Source organism: Cyanistes caeruleus, unplaced genomic scaffold, assembly GCF_971803275.1.
Source record: "Cyanistes caeruleus unplaced genomic scaffold, bCyaCae1.hap1.1 HAP1_SCAFFOLD_94, whole genome shotgun sequence".
Lineage (NCBI taxonomy): Eukaryota > Metazoa > Chordata > Aves > Passeriformes > Paridae > Cyanistes > Cyanistes caeruleus.
Genome location: NW_028255897.1, coordinates 152,791 through 177,889, shown reverse-complemented (window position 1 = coordinate 177,889; position 25,099 = coordinate 152,791). Strand labels below are relative to the sequence as shown.

General features: G+C 55.7%; 1 protein-coding gene and 1 long non-coding RNA gene across 3 annotated transcripts; both read left to right on the top strand.

Annotated features, from left to right (window-relative positions):
* Window positions 1-1,882: 1,882 nt before the first annotated feature.
* LOC147646500 (serine/threonine-protein kinase pim-1-like) lies at window positions 1,883-3,894 on the top strand. Its single transcript, XM_086873302.1, has 2 exons — window positions 1,883-1,936; window positions 3,592-3,894. The coding sequence occupies exons 1-2, from the start codon at window positions 1,883-1,885 to the stop codon at window positions 3,892-3,894; spliced, it is 357 nt and encodes a 118-aa protein (XP_086729428.1).
* A 13,115-nt stretch (window positions 3,895-17,009) lies between these two features.
* On the top strand, window positions 17,010-18,736 carry LOC147646499 (uncharacterized). 2 transcript variants are annotated; one of them, XR_015281854.1, is made up of 3 exons: window positions 17,010-17,281; window positions 17,906-18,068; window positions 18,599-18,736. It is a non-coding gene; the product is annotated as an uncharacterized LOC147646499 (long non-coding RNA). The 2 variants fall into 2 exon arrangements; XR_015281853.1 differs by lacking the exon at window positions 18,599-18,736 and having other exon boundaries at window positions 17,906-18,148.
* The last annotated feature ends 6,363 nt before the right edge of the window (window positions 18,737-25,099 follow it).

Genomic DNA, 25,099 nt, shown 5'->3' with positions numbered 1-25,099 from the left:
AACTGGTCCCGAGGGTGGAGACCTGAAGGAAACGAATGACTGGATTCAGGTCATAGATCTGCAGGTGCCAAGGAGATATTAAATTATCCTCCTTGGAATTAAAGCTGGGTGTTGCCGCCTGTTAGTTTACTTTCATTAAGTCTGCTTGTTCACCTTCGTTGAGTTTAGAGTTGGTTTGCCCCAGTTACTCCCCACTATCCCGATATAGTTTGTTCCCAGTTGCCTGTCATTGTAAACCTCTCCCCTCTTTCCAGATTGTTCCCCATCCATCACTTTGGTCCTACCCCCAAGCCCTATCAGTCTATGTACACCACACCTTTTGTTCTGGTTCCTTCCCTGCTCATCATCCCTTACTCGATGCCCTATTGGTTGTATAGCTATCCTCCCTCCCCCAAGTCCCTACCAGTGGATTTGTGTATTGTAACCCCTTCCCACAACACCTCCCCTGCTGCAATATTATTGGTTGTTGTATGAGCCGCCCACGGGCTTTAAAACCTGGCGCACAGAGGTGCCCAGGGTCTCGGCTCGGACTTTCTCCTCGAGATCCCAGCCCTGTCCCTCATCGCCTTCTCCCTGCACCTGCTAGAATAAACTTGTTCCTGGGAAATTGGAGGACTCCGAGCACTCTCTCTCCCTTTACTGCACCACGTGTCGCCCTGCATACCATAGAGCCCAAGCCCAAAGGAGCTCTAGAGGTTCCAGGTCGAGCCACACAGTGCTCACCTGGTTCCCCACTCCTGCCACCGACGCTTGGCACAAGCTAGCCGGGGCGTGAAGGGCCGAGCGGGCAGCAACAGCTGGGAATTTTTCTTTCTCTGGAGCAGTAAATTAGGATGTTGATGGGCCCCCCTTCTCTGCTCGCTCTGACCCTCCTGCCCCAGCCTCGCTCGGTTCCATTCACGTTCCTCCTGTAAGGGACACTCTCCACACAGATCATGGCTCGGATTCCTTGGATCCTCAGCAGTGTTTTACCTTGAATTTTAGCCAGGGCTGTCCCTGGTTTTGGGGCAGGCTGGAGCGTGTGGAGCTTTCTGCAGCCACCGTTAGGGGTGTGTGTCTCCCTTTTCCCCAGCAATTTCCCTCTGTCTTCCCATTACCGACGTTTCTCCTCTCCACCTCTTCCAGCTCCATGCCATGTTGACAGGAGCTTGGAAAGAGCAGGAAAACAGAAACAAGCTCCACAGTGAATTCCTGGAAGAAAAATCCATCGATGGCAGGGAGGCTGCTGTGGCTCCTTCCTGAAAATCGGGGCTGTTGGGAGCACGGCACAGGGTGTCCCAGGACTTAGAGCTGGACACTGAACCCTCCTGGATCTCCTTGGCACCCATCCCTGGTCAGGATGGTCCTGGATATCCTCCTGCATCTGCCCCAGGACAGTCCCTGCTCCCTGGGGCGGGATGGGATGGGTAGAGGACAAGGAATGAAGGTCAGGAGAAGAGTACAGAGATGCTTCTTGCCACTGCAGCAAGAAATTTGGTGCACTGATAGCTCAGCTGGAGATGAAGGTGGCCAAAAATGTGAGGCACAATAAAAATTGACTTGTTAAATCCATTAATAAAAAAAAATTAAAAAATAGAAATTACATCGTCCCCTTCCAGGATGTGGATGGTCCCCTGACAAACATGGACACAGACACAGTGCAGGTTTTCTAATGCATTTATTGCCTCTGTCTTCAACACTCATCCATCCCTTCCCAGAGGAAAACACGCATTGTACCAAGGGACACTGCAAAGTCCTTGAAGAGGGCAAGCCCTGCTCAGCAGAAACCAAACCACCCCAGACTGAATCACAGCATTCCCATCTTGAATCCAAACCCAGCACGTGCCAGCTCTTGGGAAGAGAGGAACCCCATGGCAGTCGAAACCAGAGCAGTGGGACAACCATGAGCGCTCTTTGGAATATCCGGATTTATAGAGCGGAGGCTCTGCAGAAGTTGGTGAGCTGCTATGAGAAAACTCTTGCTGTCCCCGCCAGCCATTTCAGGAGAGCTCCCCAGAGACAGAGGAACTTCACCTCCCTTTGTCTCTGGGGGATCTTCTCTGGCACAGGGTACTGGTTGTTTGAAGTTGGTGCCACTGCAGCGTCCTGGGAGCCAGGGCTTGACACAGGTGGCAGCAGCACTCTTCCTGATGTGCTGCCACTTGCTCCAGGGAAGGATTCATTGCAAGGGGCTGAGCTCCGGTTCTGATTTCCAGGCTTTTCCAGGCCATGTTCATGTTCAGGGATGAGCCAGGGCTGTGATCCCTGAATTGGGTGGGGCCGTGATGTCACAAAGGGGCTGAGTGCTGGCGTGATGCAGGGCCGTGATGTCACACACCTGTGCTGCCCACAGCACTGTGACATCACCACGCCAGCCCTATATAAACCGGGCCAGCCCCCGCAGCTGCCAGTGCAGTCGCCATGGGACGTGCCGTAGCCATAGGTGACGGTGGTGTCCTGATGCCTGCCCTTGTCCTGCTGCTGGCCGCTGTGGCTGTCTGCTGGGCCGGTGGCCACTGGCAACCATGGAGGCGGCAGACGAGGAAGCGCCCCAGGGTTAGGCCCAGAGGCCCATGGAGGAACCGAGCAGCCCCTGCAGCTCCCAGGTTCTCCAGGCCTCGGGTGACCCCTCACCAGCGGCCAAGTGCTCCCGCAAGCCCTCTGGAGAGCTCCAGCAGCTGCGGTCCCTGCATGGCAGTGGCCCAAGAGCTGCAGGAAGTGATGATCCGGCACTGGGCATGCAATGGGACATCTGTGCCGCTCTACTTTGGGATGTGGCTGGCGTTGTGGATAGAACTGGAGAAGCTGATGAGGTGAGGCCACCTGCCCTGCTGTGGCTCTCCCAGCTTCTCCAGAAGCCGCCATCCCTTCAGGAGGCTGCTCTCAGCAAGACTGGCCATCCTTGGGAGAGCCTCAAGCCTTGCAAGGATGGCACAGCAGAGAAGACCCGCCATCCGTGCAAGAAGCTCAGGAGGTCAGAGAACGTCCATGGTGCCAGGAGCCTCCGCTATCTCTGACGGCCTCCATCCCTCGGAGAGGCTCAGCCAGACCTGTCAGCGTGCAGAAGGTGCAGAGCCCAGGGACAGGTCTCCCAGCTCCCTTGGACCCTTGGACTTCGACAATACGGGCGCATCCCTGAGCACTGACATGGCCAGGGAAAGCCCCCAGGTCCAAGTGGGAGCCCAGCCCGATCCAGGGGAGCCGTCTCAGGAGCAGGTGGAGGAGCAGCAAGTGTCCTGGAGCCAGCAGCTGCCGGACCACAGTTCCCAGGTGACGGTGCTGGACGTGCCAGCTGGCAACAGCCCGTGCCTGGTGGAGGAGACAATTCCGAAGGGACCAGGGAGTTTCCTCCATCTCCAGGAAGCTGCTCCCATAGAGCCACCAACTACCAACAAGGCTTCTGTACCAGCAGGTGAGACCTGAGGAGCTGTCTGAGGCTGCCATGGGGCTCTGGAGGGGCATTCCCAGGCCAGGCCAGGGCTTCTGAGAGCAGCCTAGAAGCAGGTCAGAGCAAGGTGGCCGGCGCTGGCTGGGGCCGCTGCACTGGCGGGCACTCGGGGGGTTCCTGGCAGCATCAGGCCCTGTGATGGAGGCATTGTCTTCTCCTCACAGCCCGACGGCACCTGTGTTCCACTGGAGATCGTGCTGATGGAGAAGGTGGGCTCTGGCTGCCGCAGAATCATCCAGCTCCTTGACTGGCTCCAGCTGCCAGACAGCTTCAGGCTGGTGATGGAGCATCCGGAGCAATCTCGGGATCTCTTGCACGTCCTGCTGGAGCAAGAGTTCCTGAGCGAGGAGGCGGCACGCTGGCTTTTCTGGCAGGTGCTGGAGGCCGTGTGGCACTGCATCGCCTGCGGTGTCCTGCACCGGGACATCAAGCCAGAGAACCTCCTCATCAACCCAGAGACTGGCTAGATGAAGCTGATCGACTTCGGTTGCGGCACCTTCCTCCAGGAGCGGGCCTTCACTCAGTTTGCCGGTGAGCCCAGAGCGCGGGCCCTGCTCCCAGTGCCAGGCACTGCACAGCCCCATTCCCTCCTGGGCCGCGGGGTGTGGCATTCAGCCGGCTGCCGGCTGCCCTGGGGCACGGGGCAGGTGCTGTGCCCCAGGAGCCGGCTGCCGGCCCTGCCGACAGAAAGGGGCTGCAAAAGCCGGGCCCCGGGTCCTCGGCTTGGCAGGCCCACAAGGCCTTGGGCTGCTCCGCTGGCGTTGTCAGCCTTGCAGAATGGTTTCTTGGCTTTGGCCCATTGTCAGAGGGAGGCAGGCAGGCCTTGGGGGGAAGTTGTGGCCACGGCTGCAGCCCCTGCCTCTGGCAGGAGGCTGGCGCCAGGTTCTGGAAGCCAGCAGCCTGCGCCTGAGCAGCGCCGCCCGTCTCCCCTAGGAACACGCACGTACTGCCCGCCCGGGTGGATTGGCCTGCGCTGCTACCACGGCGATGGGGCGACCATCTGGTCCCTGGGCGTGCTGCTGTTGGAGATGGTGTGCGGGTTCCTGCCCTTTGAGAACGAGCGTGACATCGTGTTGGGGCAGCTCTTCTTCCCGCAGGAGGTCTCTCCAGGTTGGTACGCGGCCTGAAGAAGGCAGGCTTTGGCAGGTGGCACCGCACAGCCCAGCCCGGCCCTCCCGCAGCTGCGCGGGATGTCCATGTGCCCTCAAGGGCCGGCTGCAGCAGGTGGCCCGTGGCAGGCTGGGTGTGGCACGCTTGGCTGAAGGAGGGGACGCTTGTCCTGCCGTGCCGCTCTCCCGCCAAGGGCAGCTCCCAGCACACGCAGCGTGGCCCGGCTTCTGCAGGCGCCGGGAGCAGCTGGGCAGGAGCCTCCTGCAAGTGAGCGCCACTTTCTGCCTTCTCTCCCCAGAGTGCCAACATCTGATCCGCTGCTGTTTGTCCAAGCACCCCATGGACCAGCCAGTGCTGGAGCAGATCTTCCACCACCCTTGGGTGTTGGGTGGGCATTTCTGATGCCTTGCCACAGCCTCTGCAGCACCCAGTTCCCGTGTCCCATGCAGGACTGAGGGCCCAGGAAATAAAACAACCCAAAACCCACTGCGGGTTGGCGAGTCTGGTCCTTGTTAGCAACTTCAGCTAAGGGAACCTCTTAGCAAAAGGGGTAATCAGAGCGTTCCCCTCAGACTTTGTCAAGCTTTTGGTGCCTTTCCTCCAGGTTGTCCCTCAAAATCAGAGGGGGGTGGAGCCTGCACCAGTCCCCCCAAATCGGTGGGAGACAGGGACTACTCCCAGGCCCCTCAAAACTGGAGGAGGAGGGAGACTATCCCCGGGCCCCCCAAACTGAAGGGAGATAAATACGTGCCCCCCCCAAACTAAGAGATGGATGTAGCCCAGAGCATCCCCCAAGTCAGAGGGGGAAGAGGAGACTGCCAGCCCCCCCAAAGAGGAGGGGAATTGTGCCTGTGCCAGCCCCACAAATTGCAAGGGGACAGAGAACACCCCTGGCCTGGCAAAGGGCAAAGAGCAGCCGGAGGCTGCCGGGATGGTGACAACACTGGCAACCCCCAAATCAGAGAGGGACAAAGAGCCCACACAGGCTTCCCAGAAGCAGAAAGGGGGCAGCAAATATCCCCTGTCCCCCTAAGTCAGAGGGGCACAGACACAAAAGGCCCCACAAAAAGAGCATGAGGAACCAAGAGCACTGCTGGCCCCACAAGGGTAAGGAGGATGGAGAAACTCCCCATCTGTCTTTGTTTTGGAAGACAGGTGTCTGCTAGAAAGGGCAGGGGCCTCCCCTGGAATGAAAACGTAGACCCCCTCCCTCTATATTATTATAATTCTGAAATCAAGGGGCTTTCAGGCAGAGATCTGAGGATAGGAATAACAGTTCTTTATTAGTATTTATAACCAGGCAAACAAACAACAATAACTTCAGCATTAGCAAGAAAACAGAACCAGGGGGCCCGTGACAGCTTTCTCGGCTGAGATGGGATGGAGGAGAGGCTTTGTTTCACAAACCCCCTCGGGCGGGCAGTCCCGGTGCTCCTGCAGGGCTCTGAGGAACACTCAGCTGGAACAGCAGGGATGAGCTGAGATCCTGGGCCGGTGGCTGAGGTGGATCAGCAGCTCCGCGGCGGTGCCTGGCACTGCCACACGTCCCGGCAGGACGGGGGTGCGAGGCCACCAACAAAGAGGGGAGAAGGAGAAGCAGCAGCTCCGTCTGGGTGATGGCGAAATTCTCTTGTGCCCACCGCAGCATCTCTGCACCCAATGTGTCCTTCTCCGAAGCTGAAGAAAGCCCCCCAAACTGTCCCCGCTCTCCTCTTTTTCCTGCCCCCCTTCCCTCCCTGGGCCCAGCCAAACTCTTTGTCTTTTGTCAGGCACCCACCAAGTACCCACAGTTAGGCTGTCCCCACAGCTAATGGGTAAAAATTCCACAGGCAATCCAGAATTAAAAAAAAAAAAAGACACCTACACCCCAAACACCTGCCTCTGGCAATGACCTGAGATGGGATTGAATATAACAAAAGGGCCATGGCCAGACCCTCACGTTCTTTGATCCCACATCATGTCATTGCCATAGGCAGGAAAAGGTACAGGTGTCTCCCCAGCATGGATCACAGGGAACATGGATCACCAGGTCTCTGCCAAACTTGAATTTTCCAAGGGGGGATGAAGCTGGAGCAGTGCACAAAGCTCTTCCTGTACTTTGGGGCATTTGCAGAGCTTCCCTTACTGGTGCTGCCGTTGGTGTTGGGTCAAGCTAGATCTCCAGGTGAAGCTCTTCCCACACAGGGGACACTCGTAGGGTGTCTCCCCAGTGTGGAGGCGTTGGTGGGTGTTGAGGCTGGAGCTGTGGCTGAAGCTCTTCCCACATTCCCCACACTCAAAGGGCCTCTCCCCAGTGTGGATGCGCCGGTGGGTGATGAGGTGGGAGTTGTGCTTGAAGCCCTTCCTGCACTCGGGGCAGCGGAAGGGCCTCTCATCCGTGTGAATCCGCTGGTGCTCGAGGAGATGGGAGCTGGTCTGAAACCTCTTGCCACACTCGGGACACTCATAGGGCCTCTCCCCAGTGTGGATCATCTGGTGGATGGTCAGATGGGACCTCCGGCTGAAGGTCATCCCACATTTCTCACACTCATAGGGCTGTTCCCCGGTGTGGATCCTCTGGTGGCATATCAGGCTGGAGTTCCGGCTGAAGCTCTTCCCACATTCCCCACACTCATAGGGCCTCTCCCCAGTGTGGATGCGCCGGTGGGTGATGAGGGTGTAGTTCTGCTTGAAGCCCTCCCCACAGTCAGGGCAGCGGAAGGGCCTCTCATCTCTGTGAATCCGCTGGTGCCTGAGGAGAGTGGAGCTCCTCTGAAACCTCTTCCCACACTCGGGACACTCGTAGGGCCTCTCCCCAGTGTGGATGCGTTGGTGGATGATGAGTTGGGAGCTCCAGCTGAAGCCCTTCCCACATTCCTCACACTCATAGGCCCATTCCCCAGTGTGGATCATCTGGTGGCAGATCAGGCTGTTGCTCTGGCTGAAGCTCTTCCCACACTCCAAGCACTTGTAGGGCTTCTCCCCATCCTGAAGCTGCTCATGGACCACCAGCTCAGAGCCCCGGCTGGATCTCCGGCCGCCTTCCCGGCACAGGGTGGGTCTTTCCTCCTCAGAGCACCCTGGGATGGGTTTGGAGCCCCTCCTCCTGCGGGATCTCTGGGGATTTTCCTCCCCATTGGATTCCTGTGCCGTGGAGCTGCTCAAAAAGGCCTCTTCCATGAGCTTCTCCTGTGGGGATTTGTCCTCCCTGGTCTCCATCCTCAGCTCCTTGTCTGGAGGAGGAAGGACAAGGAGAGGATGGGATTTGCCTCCGTGCCAGAGGGAAGGGGAAGGAGATCCCCCCAGTGCGTCCCCGGCAGGACGGCGTCGGCAACGGGGTTGTCCTGCAGCCGGGGGCCAGGCTGGGCTGAGAGATGGAGCAGAAGAGAGGGGGAAAGGGGCACTGACTTCCTCCTCACCTGCCTTGGTGTCCTGGGACATCTTCCTCTTCCTCACAGCCTCCTTCTCCATCCAGCCAAGGTTTGGGAATGGGAAATCCTGGTTTGAGGAAATACAAGGGATGAGGACATTGAGTTTGCAGGTCCCTCTGTCCAAGCTCATCTCTAGAAGTCACCGGACATCTGGGGTCCATAAAACCTCCAAAAAACACCAATATTCAGCTCTGAAAATGCCTCCCAGGAGTTCCCCATCTCTAGTCTCCCCTGTCTTCAAGGAGAGAAGGTTCAAGGGTTCCCGCCTGTCCCAACTGCTGGGAGTCAAGCTTGTACTGGGGACAACCTGTCTGCTCGGTCCCTACCATCCCCAGGCTGCTGGGAGTGCCAGGAATCCAAAAAGTTCCCCCTGTTTCCATTTCCCCACTTAGGGATGGTGAGACCCCCCAGTGTCCCCCCAAGTAGGATTTTCCACTCAGCTTTGGAGTTCCACATTCTCCAAACATTCCCCCCCCGCAAAATAAACCCAACCCAGGGACCCCCCCAGGATATCCGGGCAAAGCTCCCACTCCCCCATCACCTGTGGGATGGTGGGTGATGATCCCACAGGAGGGGGCTATGAATTCAAGGAGTGCTCAACCTTGTGGTTCCTTCTCCTTTCCCTGATCCTCCTTTGTCCCTCCTCTTCCTCCCTCTCCTCCCCTTCCATCCTTCCTCCTCCTCTTCCTCCATAACCCCACCTCCTTCTCCTACTTCCATCCCTTCTCTCTCTCCTTCTTCCTGCCTCCTCCCGCAGGAGCAGTGACACCCTCGGTGCCCCGTTCCCAAACCCCTCACAGCCCACGGCAGGAGCGGGGATGGAGCCGGGACAGGTCGGGATGGGCAGCGCGGGGCTCTCCGCTGCTCCCACCCGCTGGGGACGGGGGGAACCCGGCCCGGGGAAAAGGAGAGGGAAACTGGGAAAATTGGGGGCTGCAGATCCAACCTGGGGCTGGCTGGGGACCCTGGCTGGGGACTGCCAGCCCTTGGGGCTCCTCTGGGGAGATGTGGGAGGGGGGAACACAGAGAGGGCTGGGGGATCCCAGGAGTGGCAGCACTGGCAGGGACTGGTTTGGACTGGGATCATCCTGGCAGTGGCTGAGATTGCACTGGCTGTGTACTGACATCACACTGGGATCATACTGGGATCATACTGGCAGTGAGTAGGAGCCTCCAGGGGGCAATTGAGACCAGGTTGTGAGGAACTGGGAATATGCCCTGCGCTCCCCAGAACCCCGGGATCGCCCCCCATATGTCCCATGTGTCCCCCAGACCCTTCAGGATCCCCGAGTGCCCCCTCACTGCCCGTTCGGGACCCCCCAAAGCGTCCCTGGATCCCCGAATGCTCCCGACCCCACAGATTCCCCTTCCAGCCACTGCTGGGAATTCATCTCCCATCATCCCACAACACAGTTCCGCGCCCAAACCTCCTGCCGTGCCCCGCGCCCTAAAGAGCCCGGTCACAGCTCCCCAGGTTCCCCCCAAGTGCTCCCGAGCCGTGTACATTCGCCCAGAGCACCTGCAGCTCGGACGCAGAAGTGTTCTCCAAGGGCTTCCCCACACCGCCGAACGCGCCTTCCGAGCCACTTCCGGGACTACAGCTCCCATCATGCTCCGCGGCGCCCATAGAGCGCTATTCCGGGCGGGACTTCATCTCCCGTCATGCCACGCGCCTTACCGGAACCTATTAGAGCTGCGCCTATAACTCCCGTGATGCTCCGCGGCCCATTAAGCCTCATTATACCGGCGCCTACAACTCCCATCATCCCCCGCGACCCAGAGATTCCCTGTTACAGCCCCCCAAGTGCCCGCCGGGACCCCGAAGGGCCCCCAGATTCCCCTCCCTGACCTCCAAGTGCCCCCCTGGACCTCCAAGTGCTCCCCCGAACCCCGAATTGTCTCACAGAATCCCTAAATGCCGCTCCAAGTGCCCTCCCGGCTCCCCATGTGTCCTTCAGACCCCCAAGTTCTCTCTAAGTTCCGTCCCCCGACCCAAAACTGCCCCAAATGTTCCTCAGAAAAGTCCCCATGGACCCCAAAGTGGCCCCTTTTACCCTGTCTGAGAAAATGATAAAAATGATGATCAAAGGACTAAAAATAGTTGTAATTAGCATAAAGAGGGAGAAATAGTGGTCAATTAATTAATGAAAGGAAATGTGCTACTTTGAACCAAGGACCGATAATGGTTTTAGTTGCTAAAAACCTAGCAATTCTTTTATATAAATATAAAAATTAGGTTATAAAAATACAGAATAATAGTATTATAAAAATAAAATTTTATTTTGATTAATTAATTAGATTTTAATTATAAAGAAAAATTACAAAGAGAAATGTTTTCAATGTTTTGGGATGTCAATCCCAGGTGGGCGATGTCAGACATGCTGAGGCTCGGGGTGAGGAGCAGGTTGTCCAAACAGGGGCAGCCCACAAGGGGCTCATTCTTCTCCCTGACCAGACCTCCTCAGGAGACATTCACCATCAGGATTGTAAAGAGTAAATCGTGACCTCCTGATCAGTACACAAAGATGTTTTACAGTTTGAGCAGTAGAATGTTGTCACCGTAAGGGGCCTTCTTTGTTAATATAGCTCATGTTGTGTCATGTTTGTTAAATACCAATGTTGTTGTAACAGCCTTCTTTGTTAAAATATTGTTATAAATGAAATTAGAATTTTGACAACTAGGTCCCTGGGGTTAATGGCAGTTTAATTGAAAATGGATACAATTTACTAAACTGAATAGTAATGTGGTATAAAAGAGTACAGTTTAGTAAAATAATACAGTTTAATAAAACATTAAAATTTATATATGTAATCTGCTAGTAATTAAGTATGATTAAAGCATAAGCAAAATCGACCAGGGTACAGAGGCTTCCCACCTTCCCTCATGTTCAAAACAAAGCACTTCAAGCTAAACTTGTATACTGTATCCTTATACATATTCCTTAATATTTCCTCTAAGTTCCCTCCTATCTCAAGTTTTTCTGACTTTACATCACTTTTCTTCATGGCGCATGCCTCACTTGTTGTTAGGGGGTCTTCAGTCTTCTTTTGGTGGTCTTTTGCCAAAGGCTTCTCCTCTTCCTCATTGTCCTTTGGATAACCCTACTGGTCTGCACGTGCGTACTAAGCCTTGTGTTATGTAAGTCTACTAATTAGCCTTATGTTTACTCATCTTTAGGCCCAATGCCTAAATTTGTTCTAATTTTGGCCATTTTGGTCTTGAGACACCATTTATCTTCTAAACTACGTCCTGTACCTTAATTTTGACATGTAACATCTGCAAAGGGGTACATCTGCTTTGTAACACTGATTCTTGATTGTTTCAAATAAGAACTTTAATAACAGTTACAATTTAGTTAGCACGAACCAATTCCATTTATTACAACTGCAAATACCCCTTATATCCCTTTTTATTGGTTTCCATGCTAACGGCCTTGCTTTCTTCCTTGCTATGGATAAACTTGTATTTTCTCAATTTCTCCTTTTGCTAACTCAATTGTTTGGCCTGCAGATCAGCTGCTAAGCCCATCCACATTCAGTTCTTAGTCTTCAGAGGGAAACTTTGAGCACAGTGAGAATCTTCCAGTGTGCAGGAGGGTCCCTGTGTGCCAGCTGCAGCTGGGGCCTCAGCCATCTCCTCTCTCAACAGGTTCCCCTCTGCAGCTTCACAGGAAAGGCCAAACACCTCCCTCAGGGACACCTGCACCACACATTTCACATCTCCATGTCCATACGTGATGTCCCTGTCACAGCTGCATTACCAGCTTGCTGCTGTGCCGATGCTGCCACCACCCAAAGCAAGGCCCTGTGTCCCTGAAGGGACCCGCCCTGCTCTGTGGCCTGGACTGAAGGTGGGTCCCTCCTGCCAGGGCAGGGCCCAGCACAGCTCTTCTGTTCCAATAAAGAGATGGAGCTCTCACCCCAGTGTCTGGCTGGTACCACCAGCAAAGCCCACACAGCACCAGCCCTGGCTGAGCTCCATGTCCAGGAGCAGGCAGGGCTGACCCTGGTGTGGGCAGGCAGGAGCCAGGCAGGAGCTGCTGTGACCAGAGGCAGGGCCCCGAGGGGCTGGGGGAGTCTGTGTTGAGCATCCCTGGGCTGAGGGCACATTTCCTTCAGTGGCATCACCTGGGCCTGGACCTCCTCCAGTGCCATGCCCAGGAAAAGAGGCAACCATCAAGAGCATCTCCTGGGACAGCGCCTGACCAGCAATATCAGCAGGCAAAACCAAGGTTTTGTTTAGCAATGACCCTTTGATGAAGTCAAAGATTCACAGTCAGAGCAGTCCTCTAGTACAGATGGGAGTACACTTGGGGCAGACATCTAAGGCCATGAGGTCACAGAAGGCTCTGGGGTGACAGCAGGCTGAGGTGACAGCAGGCTCTGAGGTCACAGAGGTCCCAGAGCCCCGTGGTTGCCCAGCACCACAAGGACCGAGCAGTCAGTCCTTGACCACGACTGTTGTGGCAGCAGCGGCGGCGGCAGCAGCGGTGCTGACATTGGGACAGCGGTGTCAGGACAGTGGTGGCAGCAAGAGCTGCAGGACTGGCAGTGGGCAAGGCACCATGGCCTTTGCTCTGCGCCTCCTCCTCCTGCTCCTCCTGGCAGTGGCCCTGCCTGACAGGGCTGCCCAGGCTGCTCCGTGGCGAGCAGGGCGAGCAGGTGAGCCGGCAGCCTGGCTTCCCTTTCCCGGGACAGTGCTCCCTTCTCCCTGGGAAGTGTTGGGGATGGTTTTCCCCAGGGCTTTAGGGAGGGTTTTCTCTATGGGAGGGACAGAGGCCTCAGGGGCCCTGGGCTGGTCCCACTGCCCTTCAAGGGATGTTGCACGGGGCCTGCAAAGAGGGTGGAGAGTGCCCAGAGCCAGCCCAGAGCTCCCCAGGCCCCTCTGCAGCTTTGGCCATGTCCATTGACATCTGGCTCCCACGGCCTTCCCCGACCCCTTTGCAGTGCCCAGTTCCCTAAGGCAGAAGGGGGTCCCAGCACACCATGGAATGGTTCTGGTTTGTGCTCCCTTCCAGATGAGGGTGGTAGGAAGGCTTCTCCAGCAGCTTGGCTTCATGAAGGTTTTCTGCCTCTGGAGCCCCATGCAGGTACGTTCTCACTGTCCCAACAAGGAATAAACACTGACACCCTGGCAGGAAGCAGGTGACAGAAGCTGCTGTGGCTGTTGAGTTACAGGTGTGTCTGCAGCGAGGACGTTTCAAGCTCCTGTTCTGGTTGCTGCACGCAAGCCCAGCTCCCATCGCAGGGGTGAGTGGTGTGTCCCTGCTGATCCCACAGGCTGAGCCCTGGTTCTGTGGGATCCATTCATCTGAAATGGAAATACTTTCTGTTAAGGTTCTCCTAGAGGGAGGAACAAACCTACAGGAGACAAGAGGCTGAGTGAACTGGAGAGACGCCGTGGTGGGTCCATGTCCCTCAGCCTCCTCCTGAGACTCAGCAGCCGGGGGCTTTCTCTGCACATCTGGACATGCTGTGCCCGGCACAGCAGGAAGGGATCCATGGCAGCCTTGCTGCCCCTCTGCTGCTTTCACAGCCTGCAGGGCTGTTTCCCAGCCTGGCCTGGCTGCAGCTTTTCCCCAGCCTCTGCAGGAAGGCATTTGGCATCAGCTGTCAGGGAGCCCAAACTGCAGCACGGGCCATGCACACCCTGAAATCCCCTGCAATTTCCCAGTCTTGTGGTAGATGTGGCTGGCCTGGCTCCAAAGTTTGGATGCCTTCCTGAAACTTATCCATATCTTTGACAACTATTGCCTCCTGAAGGTGCCACCTTCATGTTGGGGAACAAACAGCCTCACCTGATGCATGTATCCCTCTTCCTTTCTCCAGAGACAGAAGGAGAGGCTGCGCTGAAGGCAGCGTTTCCCAGAGGAAGCAGTGGCCCATGGGCAGCCTCTGCTGCAGGAAGGGAGGCCATGCCAGGCACAGACCCAGGAGGTAATTGCTGTGCCTCTGGGCCTGAGCCCTGCTGAGGCTTGAGCTGCCATCTCTGCTGCTGGGCAGTGCAGGCACAGCCCAGACAAGACCAGCACAGCCCAGTGGAATTATCCCCAGCAGGCTCAGGGCACTTGGCTACTGAGCAGTCCTGCTGGGGTCCCTCCACGGGAGACAGGTCCCAAATCCTGGCAGCAGCTGCAGAGGGGTGCCCATGGTGGGGAATAGGCAGAGGGGGAGGGCAAGGCTCCACTGTATCCTGAAAGAGCCTGGCTCTGTCCCTATGGGATGGGAGAGCTGTCCCAGCAGAACGTGGGCAGGAGGTAGGGAGGGCCTGAGGGACAGTTGTGGCACTGCCTGCTGTAGTTCTTCCCCATTGCTTTTACAATTCTTTCAGCTGTGGCAGAGAGAGGGCCCCAGTGGAGCCTGGGCTGCCTCCAGCCACCTCTCCCAGGGATGCTGCACAGGGCCTGCAAAGAGGGTGGAGAGTGACCAGGAGCCAGCCCAGAGCCCCCAGGCCCCTCTGCAGCTGTGGCCATGTCCACTGACATCTGGCACCCACAGCCTTAGCGCGACTCCCTTGCACTGCCCCGTTCCCTAAGGTAGAAGGGGATCTCAGCACATCATGGAAACAGTTCTGATCTGTGCTCCCTTCTAGATTTGGAACACAACCTCATTTATTTGGAAGTGCTACTGAATGATACTTTGAATATCTTGGAGAATGCTGAAGGCAAGTTCTTCTATTCCCTTTACTGACAGAACACAAAATGACAAGGTGGCAAGAGCATTTTCCATATCTCTTAACATAATCTCAGGCTTGTTGGGTTCTGGAAACCTCGCCCTGCTCCTTTCTAGAGCCCTGAGGGATCCCACAGGTCACTACCAGTGGGAAGAAGGAGCATTTAGCTGTCAATCTTCTTCCCGTGTGCAATGCCAGTGTCTCCTTCCATGTGCTCTGTGCAGCCACGGAGAAGAGCAGAGAGGGAAGGGCCAGGCCCAGGGCTGTGCCCCGGGGCTGTGCCTTGTGTGGCTCCTTTGCCAGCCCCAGGGAGCCTGAGGGTCTCCTACAGAGCCACGAGAGCTGTTCTGTCCTACCTCTTTTTTCAGCCAAGCCTCTTGCTGAAGGTGATCTGGCTTCCCAACCCACACCCAGGACTGAGGCTCTGGAAGATGGTGAGGGTAGGTGAAGGCCTTTCCCCCTGGGAGAGCTGCCAGCTCAGAGCCCAAGGCTTGGCCAGGAGAGCATCGCTGCAGGTGTCAGGACAGAGCCGTGCACGTGTGTGCCCTCGCCCTGTGTGATCCTCTCACCACTCCTGAGGCTCAGTGCTGCCTGTGCAGATCAGAAGAGATGACAGAAGCTTCTGTGGCTGTTGAGTTACAGGTGTGTCTGCAGGGAGGACTCTCCCAGCTCCTGGGTTGGTTGCTGCACACAAGCCCAGCTCCCGTCACAGGGGTGAGTGGTGTGTCCCTGCTGACCCCACAGGCTGAGCATTGGCATTCTGGGATCCATTCCTGTGAAATGGAATTATTTTCCTCTAAGGTCCTCCAAGAGGCAATACCAAAGCTACAGGAGTTATGAAACCCCATGAGCCATCCAAACCCATGAGGCAAATGCTGAAGAAAATTCTGCAGGAAGGACAAGGTGGGTCCATGTCCCTCAGTCTTCTCCTGAGACTCAGCAGCCAGGGGCTTTCTCTGCACATCTGGACACGCAGTGCCCAACAGCAGGAAGGGATCCATGGCAGCCTCACTGCCCCACTGCTGCTTTCACGCCCTGCAGGGCTGTTTCCCAGCCCTGGCCTGGCTGCAGCTTCTCCCCAGCCTCTGCAGGAAGGCATTTGGCATCAGCTGACAGGCAGCCCAAACTGCACCATGGGCCATGCACACCCTGAGATCTTGTAGAATTCTCTGGTCTCCTGGTAGATCAGAAATGGTGTTTGTTTGGAGAAAGGAGGGCCCTGGCCAATCCCAAAAGTTGATATGATATCCTGGTCCTTAACCAAGTCTTTGAGAAGCATTGCCTCCTGAAGATGCCACCTCCCCCAGTGGGGAATGCTGCCATCTGATCCAGCTGTCCCTTTCTGCAGAAGTGGATGGAGAGGCTGTGCTGAAGGCAGCGTTTCCCGGAGGAAGCAGTGGCTCATGGGCAGCCTCTGCTGCAGGAAGGGAGGCCATGCCAGCCACAGTCCCAGGAAGTAATTGCTGTGCCTCTGGGCCTGAGCCCTGCTGAGGCTTGAGCTGCCATCTCTGCTGCTGGGGAGCGCCCACCCTTCAGGGATGTTGCACAGGGCATGGAAAGAGTGTTGAGAGTGACCAGGAGCCAGCCCAGAGCATTCCAGGCCCCTCTACAGCTTTCTCCATGTCCACTGACATCTGGCTCCCATGGTCTTACCCAACCCCCTGGCAGTGCCCAGTTCCCTAAGGCAAAAGGGCAATCCCAGCACACCATGGAATGGTTCTGATCTGTGCTCCCTTCCAGATGAGGTTCCCAGGAAGGTTTCTCCATTAGATTGGCTGGATAAAGTTTTGAAGCCCTTGGAGCCTCCTGCAGGTATGTCCTCAGTGACACATCAAGGAATAATCATTGACAACCTGGTAGGAACCAGGTGACAGAAGCTTCTGTGGCTGTTGAGTTACAGGTGTGTCTGCAGGGAGGACTTTCCCAGCTCCTTTGCTGATCACTGCCCGCAAGCCCGGCTCCCTTCGCAGGGGTGAGTGGTGTGTCCCTGCCGTACCCACAGGCTGAGCATTGCTTTTCTGGGATCCATTCCTGGGAAATGGAACTATTTTTTGTTAAGGTCCTCCGAGAGGGAAGAACAGAGCCACAGGACAGAAAGAATCACTTGAGTCACACCACATCCTGAAAGAAATAGAGAAGGAACTGCTCAATGGGCGTGGTGGGTGCATTTCCCTCAGCCTTTCCTGAGATGCAGCAGTCAGGGGCTTTTCTGGACATGCCATGCCCTGCACCATGGGAAGGGATCCATGGCAGCCTCACTGCCCTGCTGCTGCTTTCAAGCCCTGCAGGGCTGTTTCCCAGCCTGGCCCGGATGCAGTTTCTCCCCAGCCTCTGCAGGAAGGCATTTGGCATCAGCAGACAGGCTGCCCAAACTGCACCATGGGCCATGCACACCTTGAGATCCTCTGCAACTTCCTGGTCTCTGAGCAGATCAGGAGAGGTGGTGGTTTGGACAAGAGAGAGCCTGGGCCTTTTCCTGATCCTCTTCCATGTCTTTGACAAGCACTGCCTCCTGAAGAGGCCACTTCCCTGCTATGTAATGGTTCCATCTGATCCAGCTGTGCCTCTTCCTTTCTCAAGGGATGGACAGAGAGGCTCTATGGAAGGCGGCATTTCCTGAACGAAGGGAGGCAATTGCAGGCACGGGCCCAGGCACAGGAGGTAATTGCTGTGCTGGGCTCAGCCCTCGGTGGGGCTGTGTGCCAGCAGCTCTTCCCACAGGGCCTCTCCTTGCACGGTCCAGCCAAAGCTGGAGGTGCCTCGGCTTCCAGGCCTCTGGAGCTCATTCCCAGCCCCTGGGAATCGGGATTCCTGCACCAGTGTCCATCCCACTGCAGCTGCTCCTGGAGCTGGCCCTAAGCATCCAGAGGCCCAAGGCACAGGAGCAGTCCTGAGTGGGAGCCCTGCTGCGATCCCAGGGCCACAGCCAGCCCTGGCTCCCAACTGGGCAGGGGCTGCACTGGCCCCTGACAGGGCCTGTCTCTGTCCCCTTGGGCTGGGGGAGCTGTCACAGAGCAGGGAGGGTCAGGGGTGGCAGTGGCTGCTCAGGGATGGGTTTGGCCCGTGGCCCTGGAAGGAGCCACTGCCCAAGCAGCTGTGCTGTCCCCGGGCTCTGCTCCCGGCCTTCTGGGCTTTGTTGGGTGTCACAGCCTGTGCCAAGGGCTGGCAAGGTGCCTGCAGGCCCCAGCTCTGGGGGAAACAGGGAATATCCTGGACATACCCACCGTGCTGCCAGCTCAGCAGTGGATCACAGCACAGGCCTCACGCTGCCCATTGCTCCCACAGATGCAGCCGGCACAACACGTGTTCCCAATTCCCAGAAGGGCATCGGAAGAGGTTTCTGTCAGGGAACACGCTGTTGGCTAGAATTAATGGCAGGCCTGCTTTGTTTGGTGCTTGTCTTCATTTTATGCTGTGTTGGAATCTGGTATGTCTGGAAGACAAAACGGTGAGTGTTTCGTTCATTTTTCCCTCAAACAGCTTCTTTTGAAAGTTATTGTAGAATAAAAACATTCCCAGTGAAGCTGCTGTGGACTTGTGGCTAGTCCTTGGTTGCCCAAAACACTCTCCTGAGAGTTCTGCTGCTGCCCAGGCCTTCCATTGGCCTCTTAATTGCTGGGCCTTGTCCTGGGGAGCCCGCTGGGGCTGCAGCCAGTGCTGGCTGCCACTGAGGCTGCCTGGCCAAGAGCAGCCCCAGGAGCAGCGGGCAGAGGCAAAGCAAGGTGGGCAGGAGAAAGAGCGGGGACGAGATTGTCCTTGAAAGGCAGAGGTGCTCTGGGGCCCGCTCCTCGCCAGGGACCCTGCCCAGAGCCATCCCCTGCTCTCCAGGGCCTTGAGGGGCAGCTGTCCAGCTGGGCCAAGCTGTGCCAGCAGCTCCAGCCGTGCTGGGGAGCCTTGGCAGCTCTGGGCCCTGCTGTGCAGGAGGGTCCCTGTGTGCCAGCAGCAGCTGCGGGCCTCAGCCACTTTCTTTCTCTACAGGAGCGCCTCTGCACCTCCAGATGTCCGGCCAAACAGCTCAGTGTTGTGAAAAATGAGGTTCACGTATTTTTCTTATAGAATTTAAAGGTTTAATGAAAAGATAACTAGGAGCTAAAAATAAAGTAAAATATACAGATACAGCCGGGTGTCTCTGCATTCAGCCAAGAGAGCACACCTTACTAACAAAGGATTGTCCCTTAAAAACAGAATCCTACTACATATCCATAAATTCACATGCATATTCATACATTCTTCTTAGGATCTTTGGTTTACTTCTGTTTAGTTTTGTCTTGCCCCCTTCCCAATAGATCAATCTTCTTGGCGCCATTGAGATTTACATTTCCTGATAACAGAAATGCAATAAATTCCTCCCCCGGAGTTCTGGTCACTGCTGTCTTCATCTGGATAAGATAGTTTCTGAATGTAGGGGGCATCTCCAGCTATCTTTTGCAGTCTTTGGGTTATACAAACTAAAGTAGTTTTTGTTTTAGTACTATGCCAAAGCTTAACATATATGTATTATACCACTATTTCAAAGTTTCATCAATAACAGAAATAAAGAAAACCATATTAATACAAAAAAAATTTCTAATCTTATACATATAAGATTCCTTTTAATATTTGAGAAAAGCCAATAATATGATATGCATTTATAACAGTGTGAATGTTAATCACTACATTCAGTCAGGGAGAACTGCACCTCTCTTCCTGAGTCTCCAAGCCCGTGTCTGTTTTCCTTGCCAAAGCTGCGTTATCAGCTTATTGCTGTGTGGCCACCAGCCAGAACAGGACCCTCTGTCCCTGAAAGTGCTGGCCCTGGTGTCTGGACAGGACTGAAGGCAGGACCCTCCTGCCAAGGCAGAGCTTGAGCAACACCTTTGGTCTTCTGCTCTGGGGTCTGGCTGGTACCAGCAGCACTGGCACAGCTGCTTGGCTGGCCACAGCCTTGGCTGGGCAGGCAGCAGTCGGGCTTGGGGAACCCACCTTGTTATCTTTATTTTTTATTTTTAAAAATTAGAATATTTTTGAAATATTTAGAATTATTTTTAGTACGAAGTAATCCCCAAATGTTTCTTCTCTTTTGCCATATTAATAACATATTTTTCAAAGTAGTTTTAGAATTCTGGAACATTTTTTCCACTTCTGCAATTAAACAGGAAGTTGCATTTAATTGATAATATTTACACTAAGAGGGATTAAGACAAACTGTTGGGGGTTAGGTGTCCCTTTTTTTTTTAGTTCTGGCTTGCCCATGGAATTTTTACCCATTAGTTGTGGGGAAAACCTAACTGTGGGTACTTGGTGGGTGCTTGACAAAAGACAGAGTTTGACCGGGCCCAGGGGGGGAAGGGGGCAGGAAAAAGGAGGATGGGGACAGTTTGGGGGCTTTCTTCAGCTTCAGAGAAGGACACGTTGGGTGCAGAGATGCTGCGGTGGGGAGAAGGGAATTTCACCATCACCCAGAAGGAGCTGCTGCTGCTTCTCCTTCTCCCCTCTTTGTTGGTGACCTCACACCCCCTGTCCTGCCGGGACGTGTGGCAGTGCCAGGCACTGCCGCGGAGCTGCTGATCCACCTCAGCCACCGGCCCAGGATCTCAGCTCATCCCTGCTGTTCCAGCTGAGTGTTCCTCAGAGCCCTGCAGGAGCACCGGGACTGCCCGCCCGAGGGGGTTTGTGAAACAAAGCCTCTCCTCCATCCCGTCTCAGCCGAGAAAGTTGTCACAGGGTCCCTGGTTCGGTTTTCTTGCTAATGCTGTAGTTATTGTTGTTTGTTTGCCTGGTTATAAATACTAATAAAGAACTGTTATTCCTATCCTCAGATCTCTGCCTGAATGCCCCTTGATTTCAAAATGATAATAATTCAGAGGGAGGGGGTCTACGTTTTCATTCCAGGGGAGGCCCCTGCCCTCCCTAGCAGACACCTGTCTTCCAAAACAAAGACAGATGGGGAGTTTCTCCATCCTCCTTACCCTTGTGGGGCCAGCAGTGCTCTTGGTTCCTCATGCTCTTTTTGTGGGGCCTTTTGTGTCTGTGCCCCTCCGACTTAGGGGGACAGGGGATATTTGATGCCTCCTTTCTCCTTCTGGGAAGCCTGTGCGGGCTCTTTGTCCCTCTCTGATTTGGGGGGTGCCAGTGTTGTCACCATCCTGGCAGCCCCCGGCCGCTCTTTGTCCTGTGCCAGGCCAGGGGTGTTCTCTGTCCCCTTGCAATTTGTGGGGCTGGCACAGGCACAATTCCCCTCCTCTTTGGGGGGCCTGGCAGTCTCCCCTTCCCCCTCTGACTTGGGGGCTGCTGTGGCCTCCATCCATCTCTTATTTTGGGTTGCCAGGTATTTATCTCCCTTCAGTTTGGGGGGCCCGGGGATCGTCTCCATCCTCCTCCAGTTTTGAGGGGCCTGGGAGAAGTCTCTGTCTCCCACCGATTTGGGGGGACCGGTGCAGGCTCCACCCCCCTCTGATTTTGAGGGACAACCTGGAGGAAAGGCACCAAAAGCTTGACAAAGTCTGAGGGGAACGCTCTGATTACCCCTTTTGCTAAGAGGTTCCCTTAGCTGATGTTGCTAACCAGGACAAAACTTCCAGGCCCGCAGTGGGTTTTGGGTTGTTTTATTTCCTGGGCCCTCAGTCCTGCGTGGGACACAGGAACTGGGTGCTGCAGAGGCTGCGGCAAGGCATCAGAAATGCCCACCCAACACCCAAGGGTGGTAGAAGATCTGCTCCAGCACCGGCCGGTCCATGGGGTGCTTGGACAAACACCAGCGGATCAGATGTTGGCACTCTGGGGAGAGAAGGCAGAAAGCGGCGCTCACTTGCAGAAGGCTCCTGCCCAGCTGCTCCCGGCGCCTGCAGAAGCCGGGCCACGCTGCGTGTGCTGGGAGCTGCCCTTGGCGGGAGAGCGGCACGGCAGGACAAGCGTCCCCTCCTTCAGCCAAGCGTGCCACACCCAGCCTGCCACGGGCCACCTGCTGCAGCCGGCCCTTGAGGGCACATGGACGTCCCGCGCAGCTGCGGGAGGGCCGGGCTGGGCTGCGCGGTGCCACCTGCCAAAGCCTGCCTGCTTCAGGCCGCGTACCAACCTGGAGAGACCTCCTGCGGGAAGAAGAGCTGCCCCAACACGGTGTCACGCTCGTTCTCGAGGGGCAGGAACCCACACACCATCTCAAACAGCAGCACGCCCAGGGACCAGATGGTCTCCCCATCGCTGTGGTAGCAGCGCAGGCCGATCCACTCGGGCGGGCAGTACGTGCATGTTCCTAGGGGAGACGGGAGGCGCTGCTCAGGCGCAGGCTGCTGCCTTCCAGAGCCTGGTGCCAGCCTCCTGCCAGAGGCAGGGACTGCAGCCGTGGTCACAACTTCCCCCCAAGGCGTGCCTGCCTCCCCCTGACAATGGGCCAAAGCCAAGAAACCATTCTTCAAGGGTGCGAACTCCAGCGGAGCAGCCCAAGGCCGTGCGGGCCTGCCAAGCCGATGACCCAGGGCCCGGCTTTTGTAGCCCCTTTCTGTCGGCAGGGCCTGCAGCCGGCTCCTGGGGCACAGCACCTGCCGTGTGCCACAGGGCAGCCGGCAGCCGGCTGAATGCCGCACCCCGCGGCCCAGGAGGGAATGGGGCTGTGCAGTGCCTGGCACTGGGAGCAGGGCCCGCGCTCTGGGCTCACCGGCAAACTGTGCAAAGGCCTGCTCCTGGAGGAAGGTGCCGCAACCGAAGTCGATCAGCTTCAGGTCCCCAGTGTCTGGGTTGACGAGGAGGTTCTCTGGCTTGATGTCCCGGTGCAGGACGCCGCAAGCCGTGCAGTGCCATACAGCCTCTCTTAGGGATGGAGGCTGTCAGAGATAGCGGAGGCTCCTGGCACCATGGACGTTCTCTGACCGCCTGAGCTTCTTGCACGGATGGCGGGTCTTCTCTGCTGTGCCATCCTTGCAAGGCTTGAGGCTCTCCCAAGGATGGCCAATCTTGCTGGGAGCAGCCTCCTGAAGGGATGGTGGCTTCTGGAGAAGCTGGGAGAGCCACAGCAGGGCAGGTGGCCTCACCTTATCAGCTTCTCCAGTTCTTTCCACAACGCCAGCCACATCCCAAAGAAGAGCGGCACAGATGTCCCATTGCGTGCCCAGTGCCGGATCATCACTTCCTGCAGCTCTTGGGCCACTGCCATGCAGGGACCGCAGCTGCAGGAGCACTCCAGAGGGCTTGCGGGAGCACCTGGCCGCCGGCGAGGGGTGGCCCAAGGCCTGGAGAACCTGGGAGCCTCAGGGGCTGCTCGGTTCCTCCATGGGCCTCTGGGCCTAACCCTGGGGCGCTTCCTCGTCTGCCGCCTCCATGGTTTCCAGTGGCCACCGGCCCAGCAGACAGCCACAGCGGCCAGCAGCAGGACAAGGGCAGGCATCAGGACGCCACCGTCACCCATGGCTACGGCACGTCCCATGGCGACTGCACTGGCAGCTGTGGGGGCTGGCCCGGTTTATATAGGGCTGGCGTGGTGATGTCACAGTGCTGTGGCCAGGACTGCTGTGTGACATCACGGCGCTGCAGCACACCAGAGCTTAACCCCTTTGTGACATCATGGCCCTGCGTCACCCCAGCCCTCACCAGTTCCACGGGAGCGAGGAAGGGGCTCCCTGTGGGCACTCGAGCACCCTCTGGAGCAGAGGAGAAGGAAGATCCTTGTCTAAATAGGACACGGGGATGAGGAGGGGAACGGTGATGGTGTCACCTCCTTGCTGGCAGAGCATGGGACATGGATTGTCCAGTTGGGGATTGCAAAGTCCATGGACAGGACAAGCCCTGCTCAGCAACATGGAAACCATCGGTGTGCTGTCCCCTACATTCCCATGCTGAATCCGAACTTGGATTCAAATCTAATTCTGTGCCTCTTTCTGGGAATTAAATGGATCCTATCCCATTGAAAACCAGTACCTTTAAAACTTTAGGTTTCTCTGACTTCAGGGAATTGAGGTGCAAATAAAATGAAAGGGTATGATGGAGTTTGTGTCCACCTAAAATTAACACTTTTTATGAGAAATAAAATAAGCACAACTCCCATAAACCGTGCGCAGTATAGGGACAAACTGCAAAGACCAGGACTATGGGCAGACACAGAAATATACAGGGTAGGTCTGAGGGCAGAGCCTGAGGGCATGGGTCCAACCACAAACTGGGGTTAGAAATATGCAAAATACTGCAACAAATAACAACCAATCAGGGGAGAGAACCAGGAACATTCTAGAAACATAACCTTATAAGGGGTGAGTCGATTAACATATTAACTGCCATAATCCCTTTCTCTTTGCCACATCTTAATCAAATGCTTCCCAAGGCTTGAACTTAATCCCTCTTTTTTTTTTCTGGGTGAAATTCGGCTGGCTTGGATCCCCAGCGAGGCACATTCCCTTATCACATTAGTCAGTTCTTCGCCCAACACTCCCTGTTCCCGTTCATTTCACACTGGGATTTCTGCTCCAGAAGGATTCTCTGAGGGACACAATTAAAAGTCTCTCATGGAATGGGCAGATCCAGATTTAACAAGTGGGAAAGAGTTTAACCCCACTATCTGTCTAACTGGTCCCAAGGGTGGAGACCTGAAGGAAACTCATGACTGGATTCAGGTCATAGATCTGCAGATGCCAAGGAGATATTAAATTATCCTCCTTGGAATTAAAGCTGGGAATTTTTCTTTTTCTGGAGCAGTAAATTAGGATGTTGATGGGCCCCCCTTCTCTGCTCGCTCTGACCCTCCTGCCCCAGCCTCGCTCGGTTCCATTCACGTTCCTCCTGTCAGGGACACTCTCCACACAGATCATGGCTCGGATTCCTTGGATCCTCAGCAGTGTTTTTCCTGGATTTTAGCCAGGGCTTCCCTGGTTTTGGGGCAGGCTGGAGTGTGTGGAGCTTTCTGCAGCCACCGTTAGGGGTGTGTGTCTTCCTTTTCCCAGCAATTTCCCTCTATCTTCCCATTACCGACGTTTCTCCTCTCCACCTCTTCCAGCTCCATGCCATGTTGACAGGAGCTCAGAAAGAGCAGGAAAACAGAAACAAGCTCCACAGCGAATTCCTTTAAGAAAAATCCATTGATGGCCGGGAGGCTGCTGTGGCTCCTTCCTGAAAATCAGGGCTGTTGGGAGCACGGCACAAGGTGTCCCAGGACTTAGAGCTGGACACTGAACCCTCCTGGATCTCCTTGGCACCCGTCCCAGGCAGGGATGGTCCTGGATATCCTCCTGGATCTACCCCAGGAAGGTCCCTGCTCCCTGGGGTGGGATGGGATGGGTAGAGGACAAGGAATGAAGGTCAGGAGAAGAATACAGAGATGCTTCTTGCCACTGCAGCAAGAAATTTGGTGCACTGAAAGCTCAGCTGGAGATGAAGGTGGCCAAAAATGTGAGGCACAATAAAAATTGACTTGTTAAATCCATTAATAAAAAAAAATTAAAAAATAGAAATTACATCATCCCCTTCCAGGATGTGGATGGTCCCCTGACAAACATGGACACAGACACAGTGCAGGTT

Bases quoted from the DNA above. Each gene is read 5' to 3' on its own strand.
- LOC147646500 (XM_086873302.1), top strand. From the start codon at position 1,883: ATGAGCGCTCTTTGGAATATCCGGATTTATAGAGCGGAGGCTCTGCAG. The intron at 1,937-3,591 runs GTGAGCTGCTAT...TTCTCCTCACAG, and splicing joins CGGAGGCTCTGCAGAAGTTG to CCCGACGGCACCTGTGTTCC.